The sequence below is a fragment of the Genypterus blacodes genome, unplaced genomic scaffold, assembly GCF_046128005.1.
Source record: "Genypterus blacodes isolate CSIRO-AG114 ecotype Tasmania unplaced genomic scaffold, CSIRO-AGI_Gbla_v1 ptg000093l_1, whole genome shotgun sequence".
NCBI lineage: Eukaryota > Metazoa > Chordata > Actinopteri > Ophidiiformes > Ophidiidae > Genypterus > Genypterus blacodes.
This window is the reverse complement of record NW_027466897.1, coordinates 1,965,376-1,986,608: the sequence shown is the minus strand read 5'-3', so window position 1 is coordinate 1,986,608 and position 21,233 is coordinate 1,965,376. Positions and strand designations below refer to the sequence as shown.

General features: G+C 41.6%; 1 protein-coding gene across 1 annotated transcript in view; it reads left to right on the top strand.

Annotated features, from left to right (window-relative positions):
• Positions 1-20,266, top strand: part of lrp1bb (low density lipoprotein receptor-related protein 1Bb) — a 173,737-nt gene extending 153,471 nt beyond the window's left edge. Inside the window, exons 74-89 of the mRNA XM_076159072.1 lie at positions 86-220; positions 427-546; positions 672-913; positions 1,046-1,269; positions 2,072-2,178; positions 3,881-3,997; positions 4,244-4,417; positions 6,294-6,419; positions 6,768-6,932; positions 9,627-9,788; positions 10,363-10,537; positions 10,868-10,972; positions 14,730-14,806; positions 16,177-16,267; positions 16,563-16,713; positions 18,735-20,266. Of these exons, the coding sequence (XP_076015187.1) occupies positions 86-220; positions 427-546; positions 672-913; positions 1,046-1,269; positions 2,072-2,178; positions 3,881-3,997; positions 4,244-4,417; positions 6,294-6,419; positions 6,768-6,932; positions 9,627-9,788; positions 10,363-10,537; positions 10,868-10,972; positions 14,730-14,806; positions 16,177-16,267; positions 16,563-16,713; positions 18,735-18,875 (2,312 nt within the window). The 3' untranslated portion in view covers positions 18,876-20,266. The remainder of the gene's footprint in view (positions 1-85; positions 221-426; positions 547-671; positions 914-1,045; positions 1,270-2,071; positions 2,179-3,880; positions 3,998-4,243; positions 4,418-6,293; positions 6,420-6,767; positions 6,933-9,626; positions 9,789-10,362; positions 10,538-10,867; positions 10,973-14,729; positions 14,807-16,176; positions 16,268-16,562; positions 16,714-18,734) is intronic.
• Positions 20,267-21,233: the final 967 nt, after the last annotated feature.

Sequence of the window (21,233 nt, the reverse complement as noted above, 5' to 3'; positions counted from 1 at the left end):
TTCTGTACATCAAAAGCAAGGCACAGCAGGACATCTGAGATGCGGGGGAGCGTTGTTGTAATCAAAGTCCTGTCTTTAATTGTAGTTTCCAGCGGAGACGTATGTGGAAAGAAGATAAACCCTTGTGGAGAAGATACAGTTTGCAACCAAACAAATGCTAATGCTGTATGTCAGTGTAAACCTGGCTTCAAGAGGAACCTGAAGACTGGCCAGTGTGAAGGCACGTGTGATCCACTCATTCCCCCGTAGCAACAGTTAAACATAATGTGATCACTAACTCAACACACTAACTCATGGATTTGTTTGTCTTTAGAAATAAATAAGTACAATTGCTTTAACTGTCTATACAAAGTCTTTATTTTCTATTTAATTACTTTATTTCTGTAGCGGTTTCTGTGACAACGCTGTTGTCCTCTTTTTTTTCAGAAATTAATGAGTGTCTACAGTTTGATACTTGTCCTCATTATTGCACAAACACTAAAGGATCTTTTAAGTGCACCTGTGATCGTAATTACAAGGACACCAACGGAAACTGTGCTGTCAGAGGTACGAAACTAAGTTTGGTTGCCAATATCTTGATAAAAGTAAATATACTTGTGCCAAAATGTTGTGGAATTAAACCAGCACATTTCTCTCTTCTCTTCTTCACGTGTTAATAACTGACCAAGAAGGACCAGAAGATCGAGTGCTCTACATAGCCAACGATACTGAAATCCGAAGTTTCGTGTATCCGTACAACCAGAGCAATGGGCACAAACTACTAACTCGCATCGAGGACAACGCTCGTATTATTGGGATGGATGTCCTGGTTCACCATCAGAAGTTTATCTGGGCTACACAGTTTAACCCTGGTGGACTGTTTTACAAAGAATCCTTAGACAGAAGTCAAACAAAATCCCATGTCAGGAACATTGTAAGTATATATGAAGTTGTGTCTGGATAGTTTTGTTGTATATCACAAGGAAGTCATGCAAATACTGTATGTGTGATGAAGCACAAACAGGAGTTGAATTGAATCTTGTTGACCTTGCGACTGTTGTTGCAGTGTTCAGATTTCCGACGGCCGAGGGACGTTTCCGCTGACTGGATCACAGGCAACATTTACTGGACTGATCACTCTCGGATGCATTGGTTCAGCTATTACACAGCCCACTGGACTAAGTTACGCTACTCCATAAATGTGGGCCAACTCAAGGGGCCAAACTGCACCCGCTTGATTACTGACATAGCAGGAGAACCTTACGCCATCGTTGCCAACGCAGCCCGAGGGTAAGTTTGTCCTCTGTGCTCATTTCTTACGTGCATCTATCTTTATTTCCCAGCAGGGCTGAAGATTCAGGCCCTGTAGACAGGTTTGTGATTTTCAGGGTAATTTTGGTCCAATATTAACTCAAAAAACAACAAACAATGGATGTACTTCATTAAAAAATCATACTAACTGCATAGTGTGACGCAAAAAGGGTGTCCCGATGGTTGCAGCTCAGGTGAAAGCCAATAAAAATCTGCATTAAGACACTGAATGCAGCATAGAGAGTGTTAGAATGAATGTGGCAAACCCTTGCACTTAAATACACTGACTAATCAACTGATTGTGTTGATTAGTATATCAGATTTATTGATCACTTACAACATAAACACACAAATAGACCAATGAAGTCTGGCAGTCTAAAGCAGGTTTAAATGTTTGTTTATGGGTATGTTTAATAGTAATGCCTCATTTGAAGTAAATGCTAACGAGGCCAACGTTTATAAATGAGGGAACGTTGGTGCATGACACTGTTTTCTTACTGACACGCTAATGTGATGCTCTGCTTTTATGAATTGCCCCCATTATCATTTCAATGTATTTATTGTGTTTACTTCTTCATTTGGCACCTAATCCTTATTCATACCCAATGTTCTTAGGAGAGGATGACACAAGAATCCATATCTACGAATTGTCCTGTTGTGGATACCATTTTCTTTCACCATTTTTTAGCTTATATGACAATGCACGTACTGAGACGCAGTATTTCTGTGCTATTGTGTGAGGAGATGGCCTGAGGGTGTGATTTCCTTTTGCTTCTTCCAGGATGATGTACTGGAGTGTAATAGGTGATCACTCTCATATAGAAGAATCAGCCATGGACGGCTCCTTGCGCAGAGTACTCTTGGAGAAAAACCTACGGAGACCCACAGGTAGCTATTTCCTTTGAATACGCAAATAATTGTGTTTTTGTTTGATCTGTGTTTTTTTTCTTTTTTGGATCTTTAACCTCTGTATGCGTTAAAAAAGAGGCCTGAGTATTTTTATAAATTTTATAAAAGGGTTTTTGGTTCTCAGTTATGCACTTCTAGATACTGTATAAGGGCCAGCCAATGCCAAATCAATTCAGTGATGGTTATATAAAACCATCACTGAAATATAATCATGTAAAATAGCATGAATATACAGTATGTTGTGATGGTTACACTTTTGCCATAGATTCACTATTTTTCCTAAGTTTAAGTTTGGGTTGAAAAGTTTCACTGTGCCTCTTCAGATAAATACACAACAGCTGACTCAACATTCTAGAGCCCATTAATAGCCTAGTAAGCGGTTTAGAGGACAGTGTGTACTGTGATTGAAGTAATGATTGACTAGGGTCCGTTCTTGGATCAGGTCTTGTAACTAAGTCATCTGTAAATGTAACAGTATTCTTGCTTTGTAGAAACACAGACGTTAGGCATTTGTATGCATTACACTGTAGTAAAAATGGATAGAACAATCATAGCTCCTCACAGCACGTACGTTTCTCATACTGGGTCTCAACATTCATGATTTCAGGCCTGGAAAGGTTTTCGGATATTCTGAAATATCCCAAAAGTTTCATGAAAAACACGATCATTTGAGATAATGACTGTAATCATGACAGACTAGTGGTCAGGCTAGTGAAGACAATTATTTCCTGGATGTCGGCTCAGCTTTGGAAACCAGAGAGTGAGGGAAGGCTATGATACACTGTGTTTCTATTCCCTATTCTTGTAAAATGACAGCTTTAGCTTTAGCTGGCAGTGACTCAATCGAGTTTCTTTTATAAAAACCCGAGTTACCTTTTTTGAAATATAGTATATGGCAAAAACCGTTTAGGACACAGGACATTCTGGGTGTATGTTGATCTAAATGTTTGTGATTATTCAGTTACAAAAAACTACATGGACGTTATTAGTCACGAGTGCATTGAATGATATTAATATGACTTAGCACAGTGGAAATTAAAAAACCTGTAACAGCAGCATGTGACCAGCGACCTGCTCTGCATTTCAAGCATCCTGTGGAAACTTTGATAGGCTATCGAAATATATAAAGAAAGACAAACTTAGATATCAGGAATGCTTATGGGCCACTTGATTTCTGTTGGTATTTTCTTCGGGGAGACACTTAGTGCTGATCTAGTTCTGAAGCGCTGCTTTGCCCCCCTGTAATTCAAGGGACGCTTTGTCTTGGTCAACGACACAGGAATTTATCATCTGTGGAAAAACGCAAACCTATTTAAACGGCCCGGCCAGGTGCTCAATTACTCAGTCAGACAGTGTTAGAAAGTAACAGTGAGTCGCAGGTTTGAAATGGTAATGCAGACATAATTAATTCGACTACAAAAACGCAGTGTACAAAAAGATGGCAGCTCTGTGTAGTTTTGACTTGGGGAAACCTTTTTAATTTGTTTGTTGAACACTTTTGAATGGAAACAGCCAGAGGGATAAAGATTAAAAAATGCTGTTGATCTGCCACACGTGACTGTGTTTGATTATCTCAACAACTCTACTGAGACCTTAAGGGTTGTCTGCTTAGAAGGTATCCATAGTGATTGTTTATATCATTCCTAGGATAAATAAATCTGTTCTCTTCATCCTCCTCTAGGCCTTGCCATTGATTACTTCAACCAGCGTTTGTACTGGGCAGACCCTGAGCTCTCACAGATAGGGAGCATGAGATTGGACGGTTCGGACCCTCTGGTGACAATCAGTGACAGACACGGTAATGACAAACTGAAGAAGAAAGACCAAACAATTTATGTTGCCCTCAACTTTTTTAATCAAAAGCTTTGGAACAATAACACTGCATGTGGAGCTCTGCCATCTGTAAGCTTCTTAACAATGTGTGTTGCGGTCCGTCAACCTACACTTCATGTTTCTGCTTCTTTGATCAACATCAGTATATAAACTTTCATTTTCCCAGTATGGGGAATTGATGTCTACTTGCTATTGTGTGTTTGCTATACAGGGATTTCCCAACCATATAGGATTGATATATTTGAGGACTACATCTATGGAACCGGGCTAAAACATGAAGTGTTCAAGATTCACAAGTATGGAAAACAGACAGTGGAGTTCCTCCGTTTGGGTGTGGAGAAGCCAACTAATGTTTTGATCTCCCAGCGTTATAAACAGCCAGATGGTAAGTAGCGTCTTTTCAGAAACTAACTGAGAATTTAGACGAAAAGTACATTCACATTTAGTCATTTGGCTGTGCTGCCCTTGCTTATGCAGCACAGTTCCTCAGCTAGCTCAGAGTAACGTCAATGGGTCGATTTTCCCTTTGTTGATCTGTGATCATGATGGAATAAACACGGACTGTGTGATCGGGCCAGTGAGGGTCTTTGAAAACATACAGACACAGAAAGTCTTTTCAACAGCGTACTGCTCTCCAGGTTGGCCTTGTTAAATCAAACCAACCTGACACAGCAAGGATTCTTCTGACATAATGTTACACACTTTTTGAGACATGACTTTTCCAGGTATGTGAAAGAAGAAACTCATCAGAACCACAGACATGGCCAATCAATACAGCCTTGTCCTTCCCCTCAGTGTTTCCTACTCCAGTTATTTGTAACATCTTTGGTGTTAATGGTGCTAGAGCTTCAAACAGATCAGTCTCGGCCTGTTTTTTCAGTTAAAGGGCATCTGTTCCATTCCCCGGTGACTCATTAGGCCATCCATGTTGTCAGCCATGTAGTCGTTGGGCAGAAATTGTGCACAGCTTGCGAAAAGCTATGACATAGAGGTTTGACGTGTCTAGCACATACAGTGTGTACCCTACATACAGTACATATGTGTACGGACACATCATGTTGTAGCGCCTCAGCAGGGAGAAAAGACAGAGGTTAATAACTACCTCCAACTTTATATATTGAGTCAAATGGGGTACACAACCAAGGAAAAGTACGAAACTGACTAACTGACTTGGCTTAGCTGAACACACACAAATAGTCAAAATGAAGGCACACAAACCAGAATATGTAGCACATCCAAATGTCTATCTGCAAACCCCAGGTCTCCCACTGGTAGCACACCAGGATAGGATAACCCATTTGACTGGCAGCTATAGTATGTTGTCAAACTTGCTGGGTTTGACAGAATCACTGACAATATGTAAAAATATGTCGCAGTGCATTGTATATTATAAAACATGAACATTGTCTTTTTAAATGGCATTATTGAACGTGAACTATCTAATATGACTCAGATTATGGCAATAAATTGACAATTTCAAATGTCATGTTCACCCCATAATTAGATTGAAAATAAACCGATGCAAAAAAAATCCCAAGTAAGATTATGCCATTCTAAGTTGAGTTACTCAGGCATATATATGTTCATATAGTAAGACCCTGTACTCTGATTCTGTAGCGTATTGTGTTTATTCATTTAACAGAAAATTCTAATAATTCTGTCCATGTATGTGTGTTCATGTTCACAGTTCCTTACACTTCATCTGTTATGTCCCTGTGATGAGTTCCAACTAATGGTTAATGACTGATGATTACCGTAGCTATTATTTCTCTGGAGCATATTGTCATGATTTAGACATGATTAACTTTTATAGAAGACTTAGGTAGACTTAAAATAGTGATTGTCAGGCCTCTGTAATAGCGTACACATACTGCTTCTTGATATTCAACTATTTATTACCCGACTTTGTTCAAGTACTTGAATGTAATCGGAGTTGAAGTGCTTTTCCGTGACTTGTTTACATTTTCTTGTCTGCCTAGTTTAGCTGCGAATGGCAATCACTCACACTTAAGTCCCGTCAAAGACAAATTCTCGACACGTCCCACTATTCTATAGATGATGCCTGTGTCAAGTTATCCGCACGCTTCAATCAATGACTGTTCAGTCAATGCCTCTCTATGCTTCAAGAAAATACCACTATTCAAAGACAGAAAGACTAAAACCAACTTGCTTTTCTGCAAGGGAACAAACACATTCTCACAAACAGGTCCACTTTCCCTTCAGTGAGACTGACAGATGGTGTTTTTTGTCTTTCTCTTCAGCATCAAACCCATGCCTTAGAATGAGTTGTGATTTCATGTGCCTGCTCAACCCAATGGGTGCAAAATGTATCTGTCCAGAGGGGAAGGTCCTGCTCAACGGCACCTGTAGTGATGTCAACATCTCTGGTAGGTTGACTCCTTTTCCTTAATGCCTTTTGCTGATTGCTGATGCAGTAGTAGTAATAAGAAAAGATGCTTTGCTCAGGCTGTAATGAAAACAATTTAAAAGAGTCTATTTCATGGGTTGAAATACAGTGTTGTGAAGATTGTGTATAGGTTGAATTTGAACACGGCTTTCTCCTGCACACAATCCACGTGTCAATCAAGTGCTCACTTTGAAGTTTTGCTCTTGAGAGAGGGAGAAAAAATGTGATCCGCTTGAAAAATCGTTTGCAGAATAACACAATTTTGATGTGATTGACTGCTACATCTTGCAGTTCTGTCAGTGATATACGATGTTGGATGTTTTTGTAGGTGAACTGTGCCACCCCCCCTGTGAGAACGGAGGCCGCTGTTTGTCCAATGAGAAAGGAGAGTGGAGATGTTACTGCTGGCCTGACTTTTCTGGTGAGCGCTGTGAGGTCAACCACTGTACAGACTACTGCCTAAACGGAGGAACCTGTTTGGGGTCACCACTGGGTAAGTCCACTTCAAATACTGTTCATGCCGCCTGTCAAACACTACCTGCATCATTCCTCCACACTCACTGGAGGTATGATCTATCTAAGCACTACATGCAGAGCTGCAGGGATCGCAGAGAGATTCACAGAGATGTCTAGCTCCCTTTGACATCCATCGTCATTTATGTTGTTATAATGAACAAAACATAATTCAATTTCCTATTATTATAGAACAACAGCTGCACACCAGAAACTACACTGAAATTATTGAAAACATTATTCCCATCGCAAGCAGTGTTTTGACACACACCAAAATGCCAAACCTTTGCCCTTTAGCGCTATGCGGGGATTGTTGCACATTATGGAGTCTCACTGTCATCACTGCAGTGGGACTCCAACATTGAATTTAAAGAAGCAAGGGCCCCTGCTGTTGAATATTGTTTTGTGCTTGATTCACTGACTATGATTTTGGATAATGGACTGTATTCTCATTCATGGTGGACTGCTGAAATGACAGTGAAAGTGCTTTTGTTGTGCTGCTTGGGATAGAGTGCCTGTTGTTTTATTCAGGCTTTGCAACTCCTGTTTTTCATAAAAGAAGAGGTTGTGCTGCATTGAGCACATGCCTTCCAGGTAAAAGAGACTAAATGAGTGATGGAAGATGAGTGAAAGAGAGTTTATTTTGAAATGGCCTATCTCGAGTCCCTACTTTTGTGATAAAAATGAACTAAAGGCAGCCTCAGCATCAATTGAAGATGGAAATTCCCAAGTTTTATCTATCAAAACACAAGATGTTGCTGAAATCCAGCTCTTATCTGCCTCTGAATGGTTTACCTGCACTTCCATGGAACTTTGGGCAACAAAACTGTAGTGCAGAATCTAGTTATTTACATTTCACCATGATTTCATGACATTAAAGGGTGAGGAATACATCTTGTTTTTCTGTGAGGACTATCTAATTTACATAACTCGCTGCTCAAAAGTTTTTTAAAAAAGAATCGCATAACACAAGCGGACAAGACTAATAATAATAATACATTCTGTTTCTGGCACTGGTTTGACTCAGGGTCATAAATGTAAAAAACAATTAGGATATAATACATGGTTAATTCCGATCTGTGTACTGTATCTGGAGGAGTAAAATGCATTATATTTCCAATTTCCTGTGTTCTATCACAGTAAGTGTGTTCACAAAGTTGTGATAAAGCTAAGCGTCAGGTACAGTGGGCGTAGGTGTAGGTTAGCAGGAGGAGTGAGTTACAGGATGTACTGTATGTTGTGGTGGATGAAGTCAGGACGGGCACTTTGGTGCCGTTAAGAATGGAAGAGGGCCGGGGCGATTCAAGCATCAGGGTGAGAAACCCGACTGGCTCACAGACCTCAGGGCACTTTGAGGTCCTCAGCACTCACATGCGACTGATGAGGTGGAGTCCGTGGTGGATTTCAGGTGAGAATGGCAACACCAGAGATGAATGCTGAGAGGATCCTGACTGTGCCTCAACCATGAAATGAAACCATCGTCAAGCCAGCAACGGATAAATGCTGATGTACAACTACACTATAATTTCAGAGCATTATAGAGAGTAAATAAATCCATAAATGTCAAACTGGAATTGCTTTGTGCTGATGTTTCTGGTCACCAATATGATGCACGGTCAATCCTGTGTTTGTTTGTGCCTTCTTCCCATATTTACAACTAGAAGGACACTCATAAGTGCATATGTCAGCCATGGCCAAACAAGCCTCTAATCATCTCTCAGTGTTGCAAACCACTTGAAACAGTTATCACCCTCAACATGTCCATTTTCAAGACATACTGACATACACGGATGAGAAAGATCTACATATTCTCCATGGTAACCGTAACACAGCGAAAGAAAAACCTTTAACTAAAACCTTGAAATCAGTTTACAATTTATTAAGTGAGTCAACAAACAAAAAACATAAACAAAAAGAGAGCTAATAGAATCTGAAGGTTTTGTTGAGTTGGATGGTAAATGGGTGCATTTGTTAATTTTATAGTGCAGCATTCTATTTTCCCATCTGTTTACTTTCTTATCCTGTAGCTATTGTCAGGAGCTGTAGTTGTTGACTGAACCTGTAAGCCTGAAAATAGAAGAAGCTAAAATAAACATTTCTCCTCATGCAGACAAGGGACATAGCGAGGAAACATCCATCCGTCAATTCTATAACACATGCCGCCCCTAGGAGGTGCTGGGGGACATAATTGATACTTTGCTTCATCTGCAGCCATCCAGACTTAAGTAACTCACTAAATATTGATGTGTTGAAGGCTCAATCTCTGCCGTCAACCTGGATGCTTTTTACTTTGCTACATCTAAACCTTTTTCATTGTGGGTGTATCATTTCAGAACTTTGATTGACAGGTTGACAGCCAATTACACAGTGGAGGTGACCCCAAGCGGTAAAGTGGTGGAGGGCGTGTTAGACAAACACTCCTGTATGACAATACATGATATATATGAGTTAATATTACCTGTGGATATAAAAGGCAATGGTTCCTTTGTGTGCTCACTATAAGAATGATGGAAGTGTAATGGTATGTTGGGAGTTTTTGTTATTATCATTATGATGCTTCACAAAATGGAATCATAATCTAGGTTTGTTTGAGTACACCAAGGTCATGTTGTGCTGTTTTCACTCAAATGATTTCATCTTTCCATTCATCTGTCCTTTGTTGTCTCTGTCCCAGGTAAGCCTACGTGCCGCTGTCCTGTCGGGTTCTCAGGACCGTTTTGCGAGAGGCGAGTTTGCGACAACTACTGTTTAAATGGAGGAACGTGCGATGTCACTCAGGGGAACCAGGCGGTGTGCCGCTGCATGGCGGAGTATACTGGAGACCGCTGTCTTTACCGTGAGTTCTGCAGGAAATACTTGGAAAGTGGCGGCAAAAACAACAACAAATTGTTATCATGCAGCTGGCCTTCACGTGATTGACATTAGCCTTTCACAGTGAGCAGCCAGAACAAAAGCAGCAAAAAAAACATTGATTCAAATTCAGTTATGCTTCCTCAAAGACTATTGAGACGAGGATTTCAAAGTTCACAGTCAAATAGAGCCAAAACAACAAAAACAGTCCTCAGGCTTTTTCTTCAATAAACACCACATTTACCTCTCTTTGAAGACAAAGAACATCAAAATGCAACTGTCAAACAACCTTTGGCTGTTTCTGCACTGAACTGATAATGTATTTTTCTTTTGCAAGTCTTTGTATAATGGGTAGCGAGAAAACAATTTCAATTGCACGCCATTAGTATTTTTCTACTCTTGTGTGCCGAAGGGGCGATATGTTTTCATCCGTGACCAAGATGTCATTTGACGTGGATAATTAAGTCCCATTAAAACCCTGTAAAGTTCCAATCATACCAACTTAAATTGTGCTCCTCGTTTCTCATTACACACTACTCTGTCTCCCTCTTCTCCCTCAGACATCTGTCATCACTACTGCGTCAACTCTAAGGCCTGCACATTATCCAGCAGCGGCTATGTGGAGTGTGTGTGTCCCACCAGGTATGAGGGGAACAAGTGTGAGGTGGACAAGTGTCTTCGATGCCACGGTGCTCCCTGCCTCATTAATGAGGAGACAGGAGATGTGGTTTGCAAGTGAGTGCTTGGTATCGGCTCTGTATTCTATGCATCGCCATTTTTTTTCCCATAATACTGTCTTTCTTTGTCCTTCAATGAAATCCAGCAGATGTAGAGAGCTGCTATATACAGCTCGTATCACAGTATTCCAGAATTAGGTCACAATTACTGAAATGGCCCTTGAGCAATTAAAGGCCTGGTTATGTCAGTGAATTAGAATGCAGCCGAACACCTTTTCATTTCTATCAATTATGAGTTGACAACAACATCACAGACAGTCTTTGGTGCCTGTAATAGTGAAATGTTCTTCTTGCCTCTGGAATCCATTTTTTTTCTTCACCCCTGCAGCTGCACAAATGGTAGAATAGCGCCGAGCTGTCAACTCTGTGACGGATATTGCTACAATGGAGGCACCTGTCACCTGGACCCTGACACCAACCTGCCTTTCTGTCAGTAAGTCACCGCTTAATGGTTGGAGGAGACTGAGGATGGAAAAAGAATGTTCTTCGCTATTATTCACACTCTTACCATTGCCATTCAAATGCTGGCTCGGTGCCATAAAAAGCCTGGCCTTAGAAACAGAAGTGAAAATCATCACGTCCACCATTTCCCAGGTCGTAGCACAATATGAGAGATTATCTTCCTCTGGGAAGAAATCCTCGAGTTGAGGGAAGATTTGATGCCTAGACACAGCAGGTGGCTGAGCACCAATACACCATCTGATGCTGCATGACACCTCACCATGCCGCAAGGTCTTTAAGCAGATACAAAATGGCTTTAACCCCCTCCAAAGCTTGCCATTCAGAACATAGCGCAGTGTTCCTCCTTGCAGTTAAAAATCAATGTCAGGCCTCTGTGACTCTCTTCAGGGGTCTTAGAAGTTTGCTCCTAATAGGATCCTGAGCAACAAAGTATACTGTAAGTCACCGGTTGATCCAGGCATAAAACTCACCTGCTCAACTTGTAGCAGACAAAGGAGTGACTGGCAGACGATGAAGAAATAATTGCGGAGAAAGACTGCTGAAAAGGGCCGGCCACAGATGAATACCACCAGCTATCATCAGGTGTGATGCTGTGTTCAAATGTTCCCAATGCAGGAAATTGGAAATCTATTTCTAAAGCTAACTCTCTTTTTTTAAAACACCCATTGTCCGCTGTAGTTGAATTGAAATTTGTGGTCATCACTCACATATTCCAGGGGATAGAATCAATTTCTATGCAAATGATCCCATTTTATATTCCACAAGGTTACCAGATCTTGATAATGCGGTTTATTATTTGCTGCAAAGAACAGAGATTTTGTGAGATGATGGATATGTCTGTGTCAAGAAATCATAATGTTTGACCTTACACTCCAAGTTAATGTATTTTTCATCAAGTCCTCCTAAAACCAAAACCATTCAGGTCAATGCTCTTTGAATTGTCATGGTGATTTTTGAGTTAAGTATGTAAAAGGGCGATGAGATATTCCAAACAAAACTGTGCCTTCCTGCAAATGTAGCTACAATTGACACAAAAATAAACCCTCGTCTTTCATTCTCTATGAAATTACAAGTTACTATAATTTCTGTGTAAGTAAAAAAGCTGCTTCTGTTATAATAATAATCATGTTTTTGCAAATATAATGTCATCCATTATGCAAATGAATACCAGGCTGATTAGAGACTACAAAATATGTCATTTGGATTCCACTCAAAGTCCAAGTGCTGCTTACTTGATGCTGTACATGAAGCTGATGGACAGTAGCTCGATTTGTATCCCTCAGATAAAATGATACCATAAATGAGGCGTAATGTTCATTTTGGTTTCCTGCTATTTGATATCCATCATGAGGATTATTACCACATAATCAGCATTATGATGGCACTTTATGATGAGGACTCGTTTGGACATATCCCACTTTTCCCTCCAGGGAAATGGCAAAATAATCTCATTGTCTCTCTCATTATCAGAGAGATCCACAGACATCCTGTGATGTGGAAGATTTTACAGCAAAGTCAATATATGGCAATACCTTTCAGACTTTGAAGACCAACATTTCAACAACATGGATGCGTGACTGCAGTTTATGCATTAAACAGGCCTCAGTTACACAATATTTCTTACTTCTACAAACTTTTAGGTCCATTAAAGGTCAAGTTTGAGTACTAACATAATGAACAATAATTAAAATACTCTAACAGTAAAAGCTGTCCCTCGGATATACTCATATTATTCTCGTTCTCTCTTCCTTTTAGTCTAAACAGAAATCTCAGATTTTATATACAGTATCTAGTAATAATATGGCAGCAAATCTTTGGTATTGCTTTTTTTTTTTATCACAGTCAAAAGCCTCATTTATTCTGCAGATGTTTCTGTCTCTTGGAGAGCAATAAAGATGTCTAGTGTTCACTTATTTGGGTTTAGGAGGACTGTAATTTGCTTCATACAGATGCAGCTCCAGTGCACTCCAAGTTATGACTGAAGCTCCTGGAGGAGGCTCTTGTGACAGTCTCCTTTCATCAAAGAGTCAAAAGTTAAACAATATACATTCTCTGGGCCTTATTATCACTCCCGACACAATGTTTTGCAGCTGCACATCAGGGTTCAAGAACCAACGTTGTGATGAGCTGGCCAACCCCTGCGATTACTTCTGTCAGAATGAGGGGATGTGCACATTAACAGCTCTTAACAAACCACGCTGCAAGTAGGTCCCTCTCACCTCTCCAGCTGCATTCAGAGCCCACTCACCCACTCCTTCCATCCGGCTCCATCTCAGCCACATATGGCTGCCATCACAATGCCGCCTTGTAGCAACTGATCATGTAATGAGTTCTGGATGAAGTAATGGCTGGTTAGAAACTAATAAACTAGTGCTTTTAAGAGTAAACTAAGTAATGGAATATCACGATATTTCATTATGTGTGTTTGTTACAGTCATGTAGTCCTGGCTGGTGTATGTGTGTTTGCCTTTTGAACAACATGTGTTTTGTTGCTGCCCTGGAGTCCAGAGCAAGCTGTTATAATCATTATGATGCACTGTGACTCACTTTGAGCTTTCACTATTAGAAACTAGACTCTACAATGAACAGGAGGGAAAATGCTATGTCTATATCTATCTTTTTTTCCTCTTGGTGATAAGAAGTAGTTTTAACTGATCTTCAAATGATAGAATAATTATTTAGAAATTGTAATAGTATGTCATAACCACTGATTAATTCCATATATTCTTATTTATTTGTTGTAGCTGTTATACTAGCTAATTTGTTTTTATTTTTCAGTGGTATTTTAAACATTTCCTAGCTATTACATGATGCAGCAGTTCTAACATTATCAGTTGCTGCATGACTCTGTACCCTCGCTGCCCCTCACTGCCACCCATCCACCCATCTCCTCTCACCCCCACCCAGCACACCGGAAGCGGGTTGACATTCAAAATGACGTGTGTGTGTGTGATGTGTGACAACGGTATCAGTGTGCATCTTCCACCTGTGAATGATGATGAATTGAATATGGACCAGCGACTATCTGTGGCGCACTGACAGAGGCTGATGAACTGTAGCAGATCATCAATGATTGGTGCTTTTCTGTGATGGCCACCAGCAAAGGTTGAGAGAATTTGTTAATTTATTTTACCTTCCCAAAGGAGACTGAAGTCCCAGCCACCCACTGTTCCCATTAAAATTCATGATAGCTGTGGCTGTGACATTTCGTTCTATCATTGTGTGATTCATTTCCCACATGTATGGGCCTGCATTCTTATTTATGATAGCCCGGTGCTCTGATTCTTAGAGTGCATGTCATTTAGAGTAATTTCATTCTATCATCATCCGGTTGCACCCACCAGATCACCCATGCTTTACAGACCCATTTGCGTCAATCATGTGAAATTGGATATCACCTCCTTTAACAAGGGTCATACATCAAACCCACCGGAACACAAATACGATGACGACTTGTTGTCCTGCTGTCATCCTTAGACTGAATATTCAATATGCTCACTCACTTGTTTATGAACACAACATGCAAATGCATATTTACCTCCTGGCGATATGTTGTTTGTGTTGGATCAAAGAACTTCACAGCAGGATTGAAACACCTGAATCATAATTTGTTGTGTAAGCCATGCACACGTCTCACCGTAGATCAGAGTGCCGTGTTTTTCAGCAGTCTTTTGTGTTGGAAGGGTGCTAATGCTGTTTGATTAACTCTCTGTGTTGACCTCCTTCAGATGTTCAGTCAATTGGGCGGGAACACAGTGTGAGAGACCTGCGCCTAAAAGCAGCAGATCTGACAACACCAGTGGAGGTGAGTACAATGACTTTCAGCGGATACTTCACATTACTATGGTTGTGATTGGCTTCCAGCCTACAAAAACATCTCTCCACTTATTTACAGTAAAGCCTTCACTTAACACATACTACTCATTCATCATGTGGCGTTACCAAGGGCATGGCATCAGTGTTGTATTGTGGGGTCATTATGCGTTTCCAGTCTTCAAACATGAGACTCCGTTCCTTGCTCAGCCACTCGGGTCTGACCAAGCTTCGCTTCATGCCCTCAGACCTGTTTCCAACAGATGAGCCGTGTGAATCCAGGGCCATCTGGAGGCTCTCTGCACAGCCTCGGAGCTGCTGTGGATGAGCTGCTGCTCTTCCTCTTTCCTGTGATGCCAAGCGCAACATATGCCTTATGGCAAGACTGCAAAGGACACATACTCCAGTGGACGCACAGCAGATAGCAGATGCTCACATAGCTCTCCACGTACTTGTAGTTGGACTGTGGCAAGAAACCAGAGCACCTGGAGGAAAGGAAATGTGTCCAGCCAGAGAGCCACTGAAGGTGGAACCAGCAGACATCACCACTTTTCTCCTTTCCTTTTTTTTCTTCCTTGCGCTTATGTGTGCGAAAAAATGTCACGCCTTCCCGCAGTCTTGTGCCTGAGCAGTCTGAGCTCTCAGGTGTGCACGGATGCACACACTCCTGCATGTAGATATCACACACACACACACACACACACACACACACGGCTGGCAGCATGCGGTTCAGGCTTCACTTCTACGTTGATTTATGTCGATTCCTCCCCAATCACAGTTGCACAGGTGTTTGAAAAATGGAGTTGTTAGTCTCAGTTAAGTCAAAGATTTTACACTTGTAAACGTTCTACCTGTCGGCTCCAACAGGATAATGTTCTTTGCTCTTTTTGACATCAGCAAAATGTGGAGTTTGTCTTGACCATTGGCTCAGGGAACTTGAGGTCACTCACCCCGGTCTTCAATCAGCTGTGAGCCCCATTGGTTTGGTGCTTTCCTGGCTTCTTGCCAGCTCTGATGAAGTTGATGGATGATAAAGAGAACTTTAAATGCCAGTTGCAAGTGATAGCACTGTCGATGGTCTCTATGGTGGTTAAGCACTTTGTCATACTGCCAGCCGTGTCAGCCATTCCTCAGAGCCTTGGGCCAGCGCATGTGTGTGCTCAAGGTTAGCGTGGGCCTGCAGGGGAATCCACCAAGCCGCCGTGGTACACAGTTGTTCTAACGTAATAACATCATTTTATTTGTACATAATATACAGAAGTATTCATGTACTCATCTGCCCAGGATAGATAGACTTTGGTATCTTACCTTTTTGTCAACTCTATTTATCTGTCCTCTGTCTGTCCTCTGTCTGTCCCCTAGGCAGCATAGCCATCATTGTGCCTCTGGTCCTGCTGGTCATCTTGATCGTGATGGTGGTAGGAGGAGTTTTCATCTGGAGACGGAGACAAAGGTGACACAACAATGATACGATTCTAAGCTGCAACACATATTAGCAGATCCAACCCTGTAGAGTTTTGAAGATGAGCAGATATTTGAATGAAAAGCTTGGGAGCAGAGCGATTGTAGTCCACAGTGAGCATCTGATTATAATTCAGCTTATTAGGCTGTGCAGCCGAGTTCCTTGCTCCAGGCACGACAAATGGTGCGGTGTTATTTGTTGTGCGGAGTCGTGCTGAGACATGCAGCATGTTGAACCGTGTGTGTCGTGTGCCATTTTAATAACGGCTGGCTCCTCCACATCTCAGGGGGAAACGTGTCCAGAGGCAACCCATGACAAATGGAGGCATAAATGTGGAGATTGGGAATCCGTCCTACAACATGTATGAAGTGGACCACGACAACCACGCAGACGCAGGCAACCTGCTGAGACCCAACTTCACTCTGGACCCTCATAAGGTTTGATCCACAACCCAGCAGCACCAAAGCAGCAAACAAAGAATGTATTTCTCCTGTTCCCATAGTCACCGTTATTAAAATGAATATAATACCAACAACACAAATACTATTTCAAATTATTAATGTTTGTGAAGAACTATTTTCTATTTCTGCAGCATAAGTAATCAACCTTTTCCCACAGGGTGTCACAGGTCATGTGTTGTGTTGTGTAGGCTTCTGCCAGCTTATCTCCTGCAGTACAACTCCAGCTGCAGCTTTTTATATAACCATAAGAAATTCACAACAAAGTCTCTAAAATGTCTTGGAAATGTCGAGGAAAAAGAGACAAAACTGAAAATTGTGGTGTACAGTGTTTGTGTCTCCTGAGTGGCTGTGATTGATGCCAGAGCCATCAAGCTGTAATTATTCAACACTTTTCACATTCAGCGTCACTGCTCTGCTCACGGCTCTTTGTCACAGGAATACTTAAAGCCTGTTGGTCACACTCAGCTGATTTAAGCCCTGGGAGGCTGTGGGTAACACAAACAAACTTTGCATTCTGCCCTACTCCACTCCAAAGCTAAATCCCAACTGTAGCTGTGTGTTGTCTTCCAATAACTGTACAAATGTGAAACCCAAGCCTGAGTGTAGATTTGCAGAGGTTTGGGTGAAGGCTGAATGTAAAGTTGTTGTCTGGTAGGGTTGCCGTGACTTCTCCTCTGGCTGTCGATTTATTCTGCTCTCCACTCACACTCGGCATATCAGATGAATCATAACACCTCCAACGACGTTTGCCTGCTCACGAGAGCGTCAAGCCAAATGCTATTGCTTCTTGCTATGCCAACTTTGACATCTGCTATTGTCGCTCCAGTCTGGCTCTGTTCTCTGCAGACACGCGTCGGCTTGAATATAAACTAACTTGTTTGATTCTGCTATATTCTCTCCATTATCCTGATTACGTACACATTTCTCTCTGGTTAGCGATTAAGGTTTTGTCACTTACACTCACAGCTGGATTGATTAGAGATGCCGGAGCTGTTTTACTATAATTTAATGCATCCAACTGTTTGGTGTTAGCTGTGTTGTTGAACACAGGTGGTGTTTGTTTTGTTGCAGGGCTGGTGTGTTAAATCCAGCGACCCTCATGCCTTGGGCATACATGCTGTGCCCAAGGAGGTAATCCCTGGACAGGTGACTTTTCCAAACTTTACCATATGTTTGCCTAATGACAATAAGGTCCAACCTTATTCTACATATGTGTGCGATGTTCAGTTACCTGGCAAACATGCACAGCACATGTTAATATGGCGGCCCGGGCCAATATTTGAAACCAGTTTAATTGAACACATTTGAATCCAATTGAAAATGAGTCACTGTCCAATAATATCATGTTTGCTGCATGTTGCTGTCTGTCAAATGCTTGCGAGGTAACGGTTTTCACTCTGCACGAGTCTGTTCCCTCTCGTTACACTCTGCATCGCTTCATCGTGCAGCTTGCATGTTCATCACTCAAGGCTCCTGCAGGCTGTGTGATTTTTGGCTGTCACAGACTAAAGTTAACAACAGTGAGAGCAACGCCATGAAATCTTCGGTAGTCAATCCAAACATGGCAGTATGAGACACGTCTGCCGACAGCCAATTGAGCACTCTTGCGACGGTGCCTACGCCCCAACTTCTGTGTAGCAGCCAATAGGAACACAACATGAAACACAGGACACAGGCAGGTGGACTTTTAGTAACGCAGGGGTTTCACCAGGATGCTGCTGAGGTTCAAACTTTGAAAAAACGTCAACTCCAACTGTTTTCTCTACACAAAGAAGTTGACGACACAAACTCTATCCCTGCTTATCGCTACAATTCAACAGGCATCCACGTGCAAAGTCTGACATGCATCAGACACGTTTTTATGAACCTTGTGCAGTTTGCAGGAGGTTTAAATGGAAACGTGATTCAGTCTCAGCACCCACGCCTTCAGACTCAACCTGTTCTATGACCATTAAGGTGTCACCTAACCGCTTCCATCCTCTTCTCTTCCTACACAGCCCGTGAACTACTCCAATCCAGTGTATGCAAAGATCTATATTGATGGACAGAACTGCCGGAAGCCGGTCATCAATATCGACGAGAGGAGAGAGCTACTCCCAAAGAAACTAGAGGGGACAATTCATGAAACCGCCGCATAGCCTGACTTTACACTTTGTACCTTTTTCTTTTGGGTTTGGTTTGTTTTTTGTTTTTTTTTACCACAATGTACAAATGTATAAAATGAAAGAGGAAAGAAGAATTTTCTATTTCAGGCTCTTGGTTAGGTTTTCTTTGTCCAGCATCAGCACAGTGTCTTTGTTGGTGTGCGGAAAAACAGTTTTAATTTCCATTTTCTGTTCGCTTTGTAATGTTTGTCATACAAATTATACAGCACTATATGCAGTATGACACAGACGTAAAGCTGCTGAGTAACAGAAAAAACATTATTAACCCATAATCTACACATGTGCACAGTTTATACCTTGAGACGCAGTACTCAGACCTGTACCTGTTGATATAGTTTAAGTGGAATGTGAGCGGTTGTTTTTCGTGAAGGTAAAGAAGGGACGTCTGGCTCAGTGTATCGGAACTAATGTACCGTATGTATCTTAGAGAACAGTTAGGGCCGCAACATACTTCAATTTCACTGCAGGACGTGACGCACAAAGGCCACAGCGTCACTTTGTTCACAAACTTTGCGTGTACCTGAAGGATTACAACGTTTTTCTCCACTAGGGGGCAGATCAGTGCTGGATCATCCCTGGACAACCAACACCGGAAAATGTTCTTTCTAAGACCTTTTTCCAATTTTGCACAGCGTTAACAAAGACGGCGACGCCCATATCATTGTACTGCCCCCCCCTGTTGTTCATGTGGCTATCGCAAGTTGCTGATGTGTCGCGTTCATTTTGGAGATCACACTCAGAGAACACTTAGACTATACTGTATGCGTTGACGTAGTTAAGAGCAAGTACGTTAGGACCTTTACGCGATTCCTCTCTGACAAAGGCGATTCTTTTTCCGTGTCTGTGATGTACGAATCTAACTACAACTTTTACAAATAAGCAGTAACTTTGATGTCATTAAACATTCTTCTTTTCCTTACACCTTACCTGACAAATGTTCCACACACAGTCAAGATTTCTACAGGCCGTTTGTCTGTCCTGTGTTTTCTCTTTATGTCCATCATCCCATTTTCCGTGTCTTCTCGTTGAGTAGGGCAGTTTGCGTTCACACTGACGGTAATATTCTGTATAAACTCGTCCTTAGGTGAGAGAGAAGGAAGCCCACCCTGAATGTTCTCAGATCAGATCGTCCGATCCTGTACTGTACGCTGACATGACAGATAATGAATACCATATTTTTCTAGATCTCATGTGTCAACAGATGGATTAAAGATGTAGGCAAGGGACGATATTTACCACGGCTACAAGAGCGTTATTATTAAGAGAGTTATTATGAAACGCATCTGTTACTTCAGAAGAGGAAGATGATATAAGAAATTTTATAATTTTGTATTTGATTTGTATGTTGTTTGGCTGCTTGTATTTTGGAGAAATGTATTAAATGTAAGTAATTTTTATATAAAATGTAAATTGATATTGAATAAAGGGGGCTTATTTCCACTCTGTTTCCCTCTTTCATATCATATCAACCTAAATATGAGGAATATCTCTATGAATCAGATGGGAATACTGTACGTCTATCAACCTATAAGAGCTTATCAAACTGGCAAAAATGTTATATTTTCAGCGGTTCATACAGCCACTGACCTAACAAGTCAATCAAGGGGGTTGAGGTCTTTTGCCCGCTGTGGAAAGGAGTGGGGATGATTCGGTTTATCGCCCTCCCTGTGTGCGCAGGAAGGCCAGCAGCATTCATTACACGGTGGGGACAAAGCATCAGTGCTACCTGCTGAATGATAATTCAGTCTCTATTCACTGTACTCACAAAGGCGGTCGCTTGATGCACTTTACCTTCTCCGTCGCCACGGCAACCAGAGGAGCCAACAACGCTACTGTGCTATCTGCCGGATCACTCGGCCCTTGCAGCCTACGACGTTTTGATGGCGGCACAAAGAGATTGTTGTGCTATTCAGCCTCTTCCTTTACTCTCTGCAGAAAAATCTTTGGCGCTGTGAAGATGTCAATGATGCACAATAACACGAGAGCCATATTCTGATAATCATGTGTACTCCAGACAGATAACGCCATTGTCCTAAACACATTATGGCTTTGTAGATTAGATTTTACAAACCGGAACATGAAGGTAACCAGGCCAGAGGACGGCGGTAACAATCCGGAATCTTCTGTTGCTCCATTCATTCTCCGACATTTTAGGTGAGTGTTTCCGCTAAATGAAACTTGTTACGCGAACTACGGATTGCAGCTCATTTGTGTTTTGCTCTATGGCGCCAACACCGTTGGTGTGGCGGATATAGGGAATTGCACGCACTGATAAACACAGGTAGGCTGCTGTAAAGATTCTCTCTCTATGAGAATATAAAACACAACGTT